The following is a 12,922-nucleotide window of genomic DNA, read 5'->3' on the forward strand; positions in this document are numbered from 1 at the left end:
TCGATGTCTACAGTGTGGCAGTGATGTCACAGACATGTAGCATCATGTCCCACCCAGTCACATTATCCTGACAGCAGGTTGACCAGTCCTAACACTATTCTCGTAATGCTGAGCACCTAGTAATGCAGCTATTAGTACCACTTTTATAAATCTTTAGTATAACTCGGCATGGGTTAGAACCCGCGACCTCCCGCATCTGAGGCGGATGCTTTAACCACAAATCTACCAGAGCGATCAAAGAAACAATTTGTGCCATTTGAAATAAGTGTCATAAAATGAGTTTTTCTATACTAGTTATTTATATAGGTGGAATAGGGTGAATTATTCTAACGTTGATAGACGTGTTAACATTTTAGCCATGATCGCGAAAGCTTAATATGCAAGTGAAATTCCACTGAATGGAATATTGGCCTCTCACTGGTTAAAAGAAAATGACGTCCTGAATTTATTTATAACTTAATTGCAGTTGACCAATGAGAAGGCAGTATTTCATTCAGTTCGTTGTTCTTGTATATGAAGCGAGCGCGATCATGGCCATGTCGAGCAGTAGCGTGTAAAAATGATCTGGCATTCCTTAAAGGCATGATAGGAAACGAAACTTTGGATAGTCGTACAAAGTCGAATGCTTTAGCTAAACATCGGTACCAATTTTATTACGCTAAGCGAAATGTAGCTTAAAATATCAGCGTTAATTGTTAAATAGGTCGTGCGAGAATTGAGAGAAGTGTCCTCCCTTGTATTATTTTATACTATATGAATAGCTGATAGTTAAATTGTAATCAGTGATACGAGCCTCTGTGATGTCAAGGAATTGCTAGTTATCAAGTGTTGTAGTTATGTCAAGGCGTGATGTCCACTAATTCATTCGTGTAATTAAGTTTCAGTCTTTAAAATCTGCGCATGGCGACCGAGATAGTCCAGTTAGTGATTTATAGCAAACAGGGGCGCAGTACTGTTTACTAAAATGTCCAGGTATGTCTTGATTCCAGGTAGGATTGGGGCTAGCAGCGAGGAAAAGACATTAATTTTATTAAGATAGGGTTTTGTGTTTATCAGGTTGCGAGCTGGCCATATTAGCTTTAGTCGGTTGAATTATGATAAAACGATATGTTAGCCTTAGCTCGGTTGAAATACGATAAGACGATATGTTAGCCTTAGCTCGGTTGAAATACGATAAAACGATATATTAGCCTTAGCTCGGTTGAAATACGATAAGACGACATGTTAGCCTTAGCTCGGTTGAAATACGATAAAACGATATGTTAGCCTTAGGTCGGTTGAATTATGATAAAACGATATATTAGCCTTAACTCGGTTGAAATACGATAAAACGATATGTTAGCCTTAGCTCGGTTGAAATACGATAAAACGATATGTTAGCCTTAACTCGGTTGAAATACGATAAAACGATATGTTAGCCTTAGCTCGGTTGAAATACGATAAGACGATATGTTAGCCTTAGCTCGGTTGAAATACGATAAGACGATATGTTAGCCTTAGCTCGGTTCAAATACGATAAGACGACATGTTAGCCTTAGGTCGGTTGAACTACGATACGACGACATCTGACGTAACAAGAGTGTGGATTTTATTGTTCGATCCAAGCAGTAAAAAAAGCCTGAGAAATAATTAGGTTGCGTTGTTATTTATTTAAAGGGGAAAATATTTCCATATGTGTACCACACAGTTGAAAGGAGAAGAGATAGCTAAGTACGGTTGATGAGCCGGAAGAGTGGAGAGATAGTGAGAAGAGGAAAAAGGAATACGACGACTCTGGTCTGTCGATAACGTCGAATTTGAGATGATCGGAAGCAACTAGGTTATGCAGGCATGCTGAGCAAAATGAGTTTGATTGTTTACTCGATTCTGTGACGAAATTTGTCTAATCGGTATAATAGAACAGCTAATTGCATTTCTTATGAATTTTTTAATTCTATTTCTAAGAGAAAGTTTGTCAATCAAATGTCATGATCAATGACATTTTGTTTAGGTGACTGATTAAATTGTTATATTTTACATAAAGGTGGGCTCGTGTTGTTCTATTCTATATCTCGGCTTAGATCTATGTTATTTCATCCATTAATTTCTTTTTTTTAAATATTATTTGCTCTTTTCGGGCAATAACACCGTGGTCGATTATCTCCTAGATAACGATAACCAAGCCAAAGGTGCCATAAGAAGTGGACGGCCCCTGACACTATTTTATACTCGGAACGTAAAAGAAAAATACATAGTCAAATTATTTCGAATAGAGCGTTTAGTACGTCATTTTTCTCCATAGACTGATAAAGATATTATCACAAATAAGTACACAAGGAAATACGTAGTCGGTCTTAATTCCTTTCCCTCGACATGACGCATAAATCAGTGTGTATGCGTTCTTCAAATTATCATGCTTCCTGATGTTAGCGATAAACGAGGGGCATTCCATCGTTTCTGTCACTGATAAGTTTAGAATAGCTTATAACACTTTATTGGTAAGATGACATTAACATGGTAGCCACATGCTCCACTTTTTTTTTCTAGAGAATGATAATGTTGATAATTTCTGATAAATTACAACGTACCAACCACTGGCAAACTTAGAATTTTATCTCAGAATTTGAGCTTACAAGCTGGCACCATATTCCAGATATTACTCACACTGGCATTCTTCATCTCAAATATTGTTTCAGTTAAGTTTCTTCATATTTGCCACATTTTCTAAAAATAACTCGGTATATTTGTCAACGTTATTTAACTGCTTGAATTCGCCCTTGCAGATTTCATGCATGCAGGTCCGGCGCTACCATATAGGCAAACTAGGCAGCCGCCTAGGGCGCTGATTTCAGGGCGCGCATTTCTCCAAATCAACAACAGTTTTGAAAAATAAATAAATAAATTTCAGTTTTATTGAGGGTCGTTTTTTATCCTGGTTTATTTCATACAGGGACAAATAATCGGGTAGATTCAGTCTGACCGAAACACCAGGCTGACCCAAAACAAGCAAAATGAGTGAGTGAAAATCGTGCGTATACGAAACTTTCAGGATGTAATTACCTTCGCGTGTTTTTATAGGCCACGAGTTTTTCCGTTGAATCACGCGTCTACGAAACCTTCAGCTTGCCGCGGAAACCAAATTGAGGGGTGTAACTCCTTATTTTAATAGTATAAACAAGGAAAGAAATGGCCTGTGTGGGGTATTTAAATGTCCGTCTTTATGTTTGTTTATTCTTATCTTAATTTTGCAAATAAAATAGTATCAAGTAGTGCTTATTTGTGGGGGGTGTCCTTGTCCTGACATTTGAGCACAGAGGGGTATTTTTTTTTTTAAATTTAAAAATTACCCTTGGTCTGTGCTCAAATGATGAATTTTTTTTTTAATTTATTGTTTATAAATTTTGAAATTGATATTTTCCTGGGGAGTGGGCGCCAGAATCTAACCTTGCCTAGGGCGCCAGATAGTCTGGCGCCGGCCCTGCATGCATGTAAATCAGTATGCTTATTTTTGAATATCTAAAGATGAGTTTATGTGTGTACTAACGAGCAGAAGCTTTCTGGATACGAGAGCAGAATCCTCCATCTCTTTTTGCGGTTGGTGTGAGGAGGCATTTACACAGACACGTATTTTCTAGGTAATGTTTTCCGAATTTTTTTTTACCTTAAAACCTTTTTAATATGGCAACCCGTAAACTCCGAAAGCAAATTTAATCATACACATGATATTAAGATTGATTCTTACCGGACTATGTTCAACTGAAAATCGACGTTCACGTTCTCTTTCTCATGACTTGGAATACAATTATAATGCTTAGTTTTTTAAAAACTGATTCTCTCTACACCCACATTCACATAAACACATAGATAGATAGATAGATAGATAGATAGATAGATAGATAGATAAATAGATAGATAGATAGATAGATAGACAGACAGACTATATCTCTAGTATAAAAGCTGTATTACTGATATACCACGAGATGTATACATTTTTTATTATAAGGAAACTAGGCTTGATTTTCCTTTCAATGAAAATTTTATACAACGAGTGGTTTATCAAAAATAGAGCGTACATAATGTACACAAATTTTATTTATATTACACACAAATGCACATGCTTGTCTTTTGAACGAAGTGAATCTTGACTATAGGCAAATGAGTATTGACGTAGTGAATGAACTCTTCACATCCGTACCAAATATATCCGCTACAGAATGTAGTTCTCTGTCTTTTGCGGCTATTCACACTCCGCCTTGAAAATTGACAAATTACTATTTAAAAAAATAGTTGTTTTTTTAGCTTCTATTTTCATTCATAATGATTAAATAAATATAAGAAAAATTTATGATTTAAAATGAAAGATGGTTTAAACGAAAAAAGTAGGGCACTGCAAGCATATCATGAAAGCTTCTTAAACAGCGAACGTGCAGATATTTACTTACAGACAATAGTATTGAAACGAGTGTTGAATATAAACTAAGCAGATGATGAGCCAACAAAAAGCAGTTCAAACATTTAAATGTATTTTCAATTTATATAAATCATTATTATGCTCTAATTAACACTGCTACCGACCATAAAAATGCTTTATTCTACACCCCTCTCTTTCCACTTTCCGTTGGTCTGTTTGTATTTCCTAATGCCCTCTTCCGTATTTGACCGCCGCGCCTGTTCCATACAGAGCGATTTCGCACCTCCATGGCTCAGGGCAAAATAGAGAGAATTCGGGAAGTTTAAGACCCCCAAGCATGTAAAATGTCCACAGAAGTGAATCCTTTGATACCTGCCAAAAAGTTTTAAACTGGCAGCCTTTATAACTGTTGTTGTATTGTGCTGTGCTGTGTTTGTTTTACTGCATTATGATTGCAGATTCTACAAAATACGAAGGAATTAAGCGCATTAAAATATATTCATGTATTATTTGTTGGTTTTGAGATTAGATAAGTGTCATAAAGATGCGTTTAGAGAACAAAGTATACTAGTATATGCATAAGTATGCATTTATATTTGTCTGTCTGTCTGTCTCTTCTTTTTTGTTTATCGACACTAATAAGTCTACAAATCTATTCTTTGTTGAGAACAACAAAAGGCAATCAGCTTGTTAAATAAAACTGGTTAATTACGGCATATTAATGGTCAACAAAGCTCCCCTGAATTTACGTCATTAGTTTCGCTCTTTTAATGTTGTCAGTTCCTGTTCTCTTTATTTTTTGTTTTAAAATTCCCACTGCTTTTAAGTTGGCTTGCGTGAATACACACTTGATATGTGTTCACTCTTGTTTCTTTTAGATCAGTGCTCAGACTGGACAATAAAAGATCTTGGTTTTGAATGTATAGACTTGTATCGAGTGCATGTGTTTCTAACAAGATCGTTGCAGACGAAGTATTGCAAATTAAAAAAAAAATTGAATCAAGTTTGACAAATGTTTACTCTTATTACTTTACAATGTGTATAAATCCTGACCATCCCTGGATAAATAGAAGAGAGAGAGAGAGAGAGAGATGTGGTTTGGAAATTTGGTGAGAATCTGTTAGTCGATTAGTCTGCTGTCTACCAAGTAGCGGCCCTTGGACATTTTAATATTTAAAAATAATCGGTTTGGGAGCCTTATTATAGGTTTAAGAAAAGAAAAAGAAAAAAAAAAAAAAAACAAGCGTTGCATAGATTACAGTATATGGGAGCTCCGTAACCAAGGAAGTAACTTTGTATCAGTGGTATTGTGAACACTAGATAAATCCCATGGAAAGTGTAAAAATACTGTTACGATGAACCAGGTTCTTATAGGTCAGTTGGTTTTTCTTATAGGTTAATTGGTTTAAGTTCATTTTCAAGGGGCTTCATCAAGCCCATCTCCTGTTTCTCTCTCAATCCACCGATTTCCACGCATTTATTCCGTTATGCACGAGAGAGAGAGAGAGAGAGAGAGAGAGAGAGAGAGAGAGAGCAGAAAGGATTGCGATGAAATTGTGTAACATGTTTAAATCATTTAGAAAACGGGAATTATTCATTTTTCTTTCTCATTATTATATTTTTTTTTAGCGCGCTATTAATCAATCAGTGAAAATTCATCATTGATCTAAAGAATCGATGGCCTATTGGTGAAACAATGTTTATACTGTATGTGCATATTAATGCGCCATGGGCGGATCACAGATTGATATACTAACAGTATTGGTATATCAAATTGCCAGCCATGTTATTTTTAATATAGTGTGTGTGTGTGTGTGTGTGTGTGTGTCCATCACTTGTATATGGGGCCTATTGATGAGGGATGAAATTATGACTTACGATCTGCTAAATATTGTAGAATGAACTGTATTGTCTGAGACTGAGCGCTGCACGTGAAGTACCCTGAGAAATACTGATCCGCGTTGTCAACGACAATGCCCTGTTCAGGATAAAATTTGTACTTTTGCCTGGGCACGGGAATGTAGTTTTTCTTGAAGTCGACCGAAATGTCGGGTCGGGTCGTTCTACAGGGCAGGACAAATGGCTTGTTCTGATACACAGGATGTATGATAGGGATGTGCGATGCTTCGTGTACAAATGGATGGCCAGGGTCTGCATAAATAGAATTAAATAAAAACAAATCAGTTAACCATAATAAATAGCCTTTTCATTTTAAATACACAACTAATATATATATATATATATATATATATATATATATATATATATATATATATATATATATATATATATATATATATATATATATATATACCTAGTCTAGTTAGCTAACTTGAAACCTCTTTTAACCGTACACTTGTGATAAAAACCAATGGTCACCTTTTATAGGAGGTGGACATTACAAGTACAAAGCCTACAGTGGAGAGCATGTTGTAGAGGGGCAAGGTTAATGCAGTTCAAGAAAATTTCACAGTGTGTATATTTAAGCGTATTATTCAAAGAACATACCAGACAGAAGTTAGCTATTTCACTTCAAGTGCAAATGCAATTATGACTTCACCGTACATAGGTGCATACATACATACATACATACATACATACATACATACATACATTACATACATACATAACACAAATTGTTCTGACCTTTTCTGATGAACAACCTATTTACTTTTGAAAAGGAACATTGCGTTTATTAAAAAAAGAGCATAGCGTTTATTTTCTATACCATATTTCCTCGCCTGAACTGCGAACAATGTAGACCGATCTGATATCACATAATGCGTCAGTAGATTAGGGTTTACACTGTTTGTTCTACTGATGATACAAAGCACACAGTAAAGACCCCGACTATGCGCCGGCAGATCTTAGTTTAAAGCTGATTGCTGTACAATGTTGGAGTGTTTAACGTTTTGAAAAGTTAATATTTTACATAAGGATACGTCTAAACAATTTAAAATCACATAAATTTGTAACTTTTGGTGTGAACCCCTAATTGTAAGCAATATCCTTTAGTTCTATGCATCATATTGCGTGTCATTTATAACTAACTATGCTTATGAAAGAATTCGTACACTACGAATAAATACAGGCAAAAGCAAACCCCCTCCCCAAAAAATATCATCGTTCCAAAGAAAATAACATGTCTGTCTCCCCCCATCCGCCACTCGAAACTGAATATGTCGGTCCAAAAGCTATTTTACGGTCGTTTGGTTCTTTTTCACAATATAAGAGATCCCCATTGAATTTAGGGATCGTAAAGAATGGTTTAAGAGTTACTAGGAGCTGAAGTGAATACCGAAAATTCCTGTTCGAACATTCCTTGAATGTATTAAGATGGAATTTGAATATTCGTCGATGTTATTAAGTCTATCGTCGTTGCTTTGTCTTCTGTGGCATTTATTTGCACACCCAACTTCCATCTCATTCAATTAAATCGAATTAAATTACATTTTAGGGGCCATGCGCACATTTTAGGGGCCTTGAGTACATTTTAAGATCCCGAGTGCATTTTTTGAGGATTCAGACCAAAAATCAAATAAATGTTGGTGTTGTTATCCGTTTATCTTGAACTTAAGTGTGACCAGAAACGTTCCTTTCGTGCTGAAGACGAGGAGTAATGATGACATAAACTCGAATTAATTTAAATGCAGTCAGATAAATCAGCCACATAACGTCGACTATATCTGTTACTTTTTTCTATAAATCAGTCTCCTTCAATATCATGTTAGCTTGATGACATCTTTTGTCTAATGCTCATTTTTAAATATATGATTTTGAGAAGTAGGTGTACTGTTTGCGCAGGTCTCACTTGTGTTTCCGGTTTGGTATTCAATAAAGACACGATTCAATGTAAGTCGAAGCCACTTCAAACGTGATTGAGCAGATACCAAGTTCAATAGTTTGAAGACAGGCATATTTTGATAAAAGTCACTGTAGATTTTTTGTATTGACTCATTGAAAAAATCTTGATAATATAAAATATTTAATCCAGACACATCAATCTGTCAATTTAAATTTCATTTAACGTAATGATCATCCATTCAGGGGGAGTAATGACAATAATATGTTTAAGACAGTCGTTGTGGCAGCCATACTAGATTTACAGCGGGCACCATTTTCTTTTTGGACCGACTAGGTATCATAAGAAGTCTACTGGTGAAAATCCCATGTTAATAGAGCCGTCCTTTGGAGAGGAGTAGAGAAAACACAATTTTCAAGACACGACTTTCCATTCAGGAGGAACAGCAACAATAAGATTTTCAAGATGACTGCTGTGTCAGACATACTGGACATCAGATCAGCACCATTTTCAGCTAGGACTAACTGGACTAGACAAAAAGTCTTCTGGCGAAAACTACGTCAGTAAAACATTCTGTGTAAGTGGGTGGTTGATTTTTAAGATGACTGCTGTGGGTGCCATATTGGCAGTCAGAGTTAGGACCAACTAGACATCACAGGAATTCTTTTAGTGAAAACCCCATGCTGATATGACTATCCGTTCAAGAGGTGTAGTATTACAATATTTTCAAGACGGCTAATGCGGTAGCCATATTTGATGTCCGAGCAGTACCATTTTCATACTGGACCAACTAAAATATATGAAGAATGTGTCTGTGAAATTTCAAGGCAAACATCCAAGTAATTAGGAGAAGTAGCCATTACTAACGTGCTAACGGACGGACGACGGACCACAGACCATCCCATAAGCTCTCCTGGTCAATGACAAATAGAGCTAAAATCTTGATGCGTTTTCAATTGATTTGTCTCTGTAAAGTACGAAAATATTCCGCGTGTGTAAATATATATATATATATATATATATATATATATATATATATATATATATATATATATATATATATATATATATATATATATAATGTTTTGTTTTTTTATTTTATAAAAAAACAGCGCAATACGAAACACATTTTGTGAAGGGGGACCTTAGAGCTCACTTATTGAAGGACAACGTGCATACAAGAACAAGCCAAGAGTTATGTGTTCCAATTACAACCAAATGCACTGGTAATACGGTGACCCAGACAAGTCAAATAGCTTTCTTCATTAGAGCTGACGTATTCAAGGACAACGTGCGCATAACAACAAGCCAAGAGTAATATGTTCCAATGTCTGGTTTTTTCTTCTAATTGCGTTGCAATTGTTCATCGTATCTGCCAGAGTACAGTGCTAGGGCATGTTACACTACGTCTAGACCAATACTGGATAAAGTCATAGGTATTTCAACTTCATTTGAAGAGATGGGAGTCGAGAAGTGTGTGTGTGTGTGTGTGTGTGTGTGTGCTTTGGATTTTTAACGTAACTTTAAAAAGATTTCAGTTATATCGCTATGCTGTCTGCATTATGACAGTTTATAGTGATGTCTGGCACTGGGGCATCATGCCGCAGACATGTAACATGATGTCCCACCCAGTCACATTATCCTGACACCAGGCCGACCAGTCCTAACACTAACCTCTAAATGCTGAGAGTTGTTGTTGTTGATGTTGTTGTAGGGCTTAACGCCATTTTTCAGCACACGATAGGCTATACATGGCGGCCAGTATTAATGGTGGAGGAAGAACCTGGGAAAACCCCGGAAAGAACCACCGACCCACGAGAAGCTACTGGCAAGCTTTCTCACATACTGAGAGCCAAGCGAGGCAACTGTTAGTACCATTTTTGAAAGTCTTTGGTATGGCTCGACCGGGGATCGAACCTACGACATCCCGCATCCGAGAAGTAGTTTGGTTTTGATAATAATAATAATGATAATAATAATAATAATTTTGTAATTTTGGGGGTGGGGGTAACGCCGTTTTTATCAATGATGCTTCCTACATAACAGCTGGTATATTTGGTGGGGAAATATCCCTGTGAAGCTACTGACAAGATTTTCTCACATACCCCGTACACACACACACACACACACACACACACACACACACACACACACACACACAGAGGGCTCGTATCGTTGCTTACAATTAAACTGTCAGTTATACATTAATATAAAATAATATAAAATTATTTTATACTACATGTATTACAGCTAGTTAAATTGTAAGCAATGATATACGAACGTACACGCACTGGTCAAGCCAAGACTATACACATGTGGGCAGATGCGGCATATGATTTTGATCTAAGTGTCTTAGACCAGGGACGTCATTTCAACCTTTTTTTTTCATGGGGAGGGGGGAACAAAACTTGGTAAAACTTGACAGGCTTGTTAATTTTCGTATATAGGCAACAGCAATTTTACATCTTACAGCACATGCAAATGGGGGGGGGGGGGCATGCCTCCTGGCTACCCCCCAAATGACGTCCCTGCCTTAGACTGGTCGGTCAGCCTGAGATCCAAATAATAATAATAATAATAATAATAATATAGATGACGACTGAGATGAGGATAACGATCGTGAAAGATAGTGGCTTATTTTGGATACAAATATCCCTTTTTTGTTACAATTTACATTACTTGGTCTACCTTTGGAAAGAAAAACTGTAAAGGTGCCTTTTACCTGAGATATAGATATAAATACTCGAATTTATGTGTTCGGCATCGAAATATCTACATATGTATCTTCCCGTGTAGGAATGCCCAAGACTGGTTCCCATCAACCTTGCTGTGGAAGATTCAGATACATTCTGGAGTTTGTCAAGCGTACTATCTCCAAATAATGGGCCCTGAAAATAAAAATGTTATCACCGTTGGCAAAAGGCAGGGCAGGTGTTACGCATGAAATTTAGCACAGAAATCACCGTATCTATTTATATTATGGGATATATTTGACTGTTGTTCCCTTCTCTATCTAAATAATTAACTCCAATGAAGGGACTGATGCTTACATGGGCGAAAATAATTCCCAGGAATTTAAGATCATTTATTAATTTTAAATGTCGAATGTTGACACCGTCTCTATTATTCTTATGCAAGAACAAGATTTTCAGATTAGCGACTGCGCTACACATACTGTATGTCGTCAGCTTGGCACCATTTTCATTTTGGACATAATGGATATCATTAGAAGTCTTTTGGTGAAAACCCCATGTCATGTCATAATGATCATCCACTCCGGAGGAGCGGCAACAAAATTTTAAAGACCATTGTTCATGGCAGCCATATTGGATGTACGACTGGCACAGTTTTCATTTAGGACCACCTTAGTACCATACAATGTATGTCGCTGAAAAACCCAAGTTGATAAGGTCATCCATTTGGAAACGAGTAAAAATAACAATATTCTCAAGCTGTTTTTCCATTCACGATTAGCAAAAACAAGATTTCCAAGATAGCTGATGCGGCGGCAACACTTGGTTTTTAAATCTAAGACCAATTGGACATAATAAGAAATACTCTGGTGAAAATTCAATGTCAGTATAACTTTCTGTAAAAAAAAAGATTTGTTATAAAAATATTTTAAGATGACTGCCACGGCGGCCATATTGGAAGTCACATACGCAATATTTTTTTGAGCAAGTAGATATCATTAGAAGTCTTTTAGTGAAAACTCAATGCTGATATGACCAACCGTTCAGGAGTAGTAATCATAACACGATTTTCAAGAGGTTGCCATGGGGTCCATATTGGCTGTCAGCTAGGCGACATTTTTATTACGGTTCAACTAGACGATGGGATGAATATTTGTTGATAGCTTCAAATCAATCATCCAAGAAGTTGATGAAGAGTAGCGATAACAAACTTGTGCTAACGGACATACGTCAGACAACGTTCAACGGACCATCCCATAAGCTCTTCTGGAGAGCTGAAAACTAGTACATGTATCATACAATGCCATAAAATTAACCTTTCCACCTCTACAGTCCCTGGTTTGATCAGTTTTATCAAGCACGAGAGTTAATAGCCATCCATTCGACGTCGGCGTAAATAAATAAAACGTTTGAGATCAATCTGCTTAAAATCAGATTTCTGCTGTCCTACGTGAAGATATGACAGGGACCGCTTGTTACACCATCAACGTAACAATAAAACAAATACAGTTTTAATGTTTAATATCAAGTTTATGCTGCGTATGGATGTACTTGAGTGTGTGTATGTGCGCGAGCGCGCGTGTGTGTGTACAATTATCTGGTCTCCTTGGTCAACCACCCATTCCACAGGGTACATCCTCCCATCACAGCTAAGACTGATATTTCTGTTGGTATTCACAACAAGGGCGCCATCTATTGACTCATCCTCGTCTCCTAATATGAAGTCAATGATCGGAACTTGGCTGTCAGAACGACCTGAAAAATATTTCCCATTAATTGTTAGCACACTATATTATTGGGTACTTGTGATGCATACTCTTTATTGTCCGTTTGTTTGCTTGGTTTAGTAAAGCTTTTGTACTTAACCCTTTTGTGTCAAGCTTGTGTGTGTGTGTGTGTGTGTGTGTGTGTGTGAGAGAGAGAGAGAGAGAGAGAGAGAGAGAGAGAGAGAGAGATTGACAGGGTGCGGAGAAAGCTTATTTTGTTTAACTGGTATAATAAATTGTTTTTACTTATGTGGGAGCCACGATGCCGTCT

General features: G+C 36.7%; 1 protein-coding gene across 1 annotated transcript in view; it reads right to left on the bottom strand.

Annotated features, from left to right (window-relative positions):
* LOC149798241 (vascular endothelial growth factor receptor 1-like) overlaps nucleotides 1-12,922 on the bottom strand; it is a 49,687-nt gene that overhangs the window by 27,532 nt on the left and 9,233 nt on the right. The window contains exons 2-4 of the mRNA XM_089963366.1: nucleotides 12,477-12,640; nucleotides 10,915-11,080; nucleotides 6,269-6,541 (exon numbers count right to left, since the gene is read on the bottom strand). Coding sequence (XP_089819492.1) covers nucleotides 6,269-6,541; nucleotides 10,915-11,080; nucleotides 12,477-12,640 — 603 coding nt within the window. The remainder of the gene's footprint in view (nucleotides 1-6,268; nucleotides 6,542-10,914; nucleotides 11,081-12,476; nucleotides 12,641-12,922) is intronic.

This window comes from Sinohyriopsis cumingii, chromosome 6 (assembly GCF_028554795.1).
Source record: "Sinohyriopsis cumingii isolate HCF-2022 chromosome 6, ASM2855479v2, whole genome shotgun sequence".
NCBI lineage: Eukaryota > Metazoa > Mollusca > Bivalvia > Unionida > Unionidae > Sinohyriopsis > Sinohyriopsis cumingii.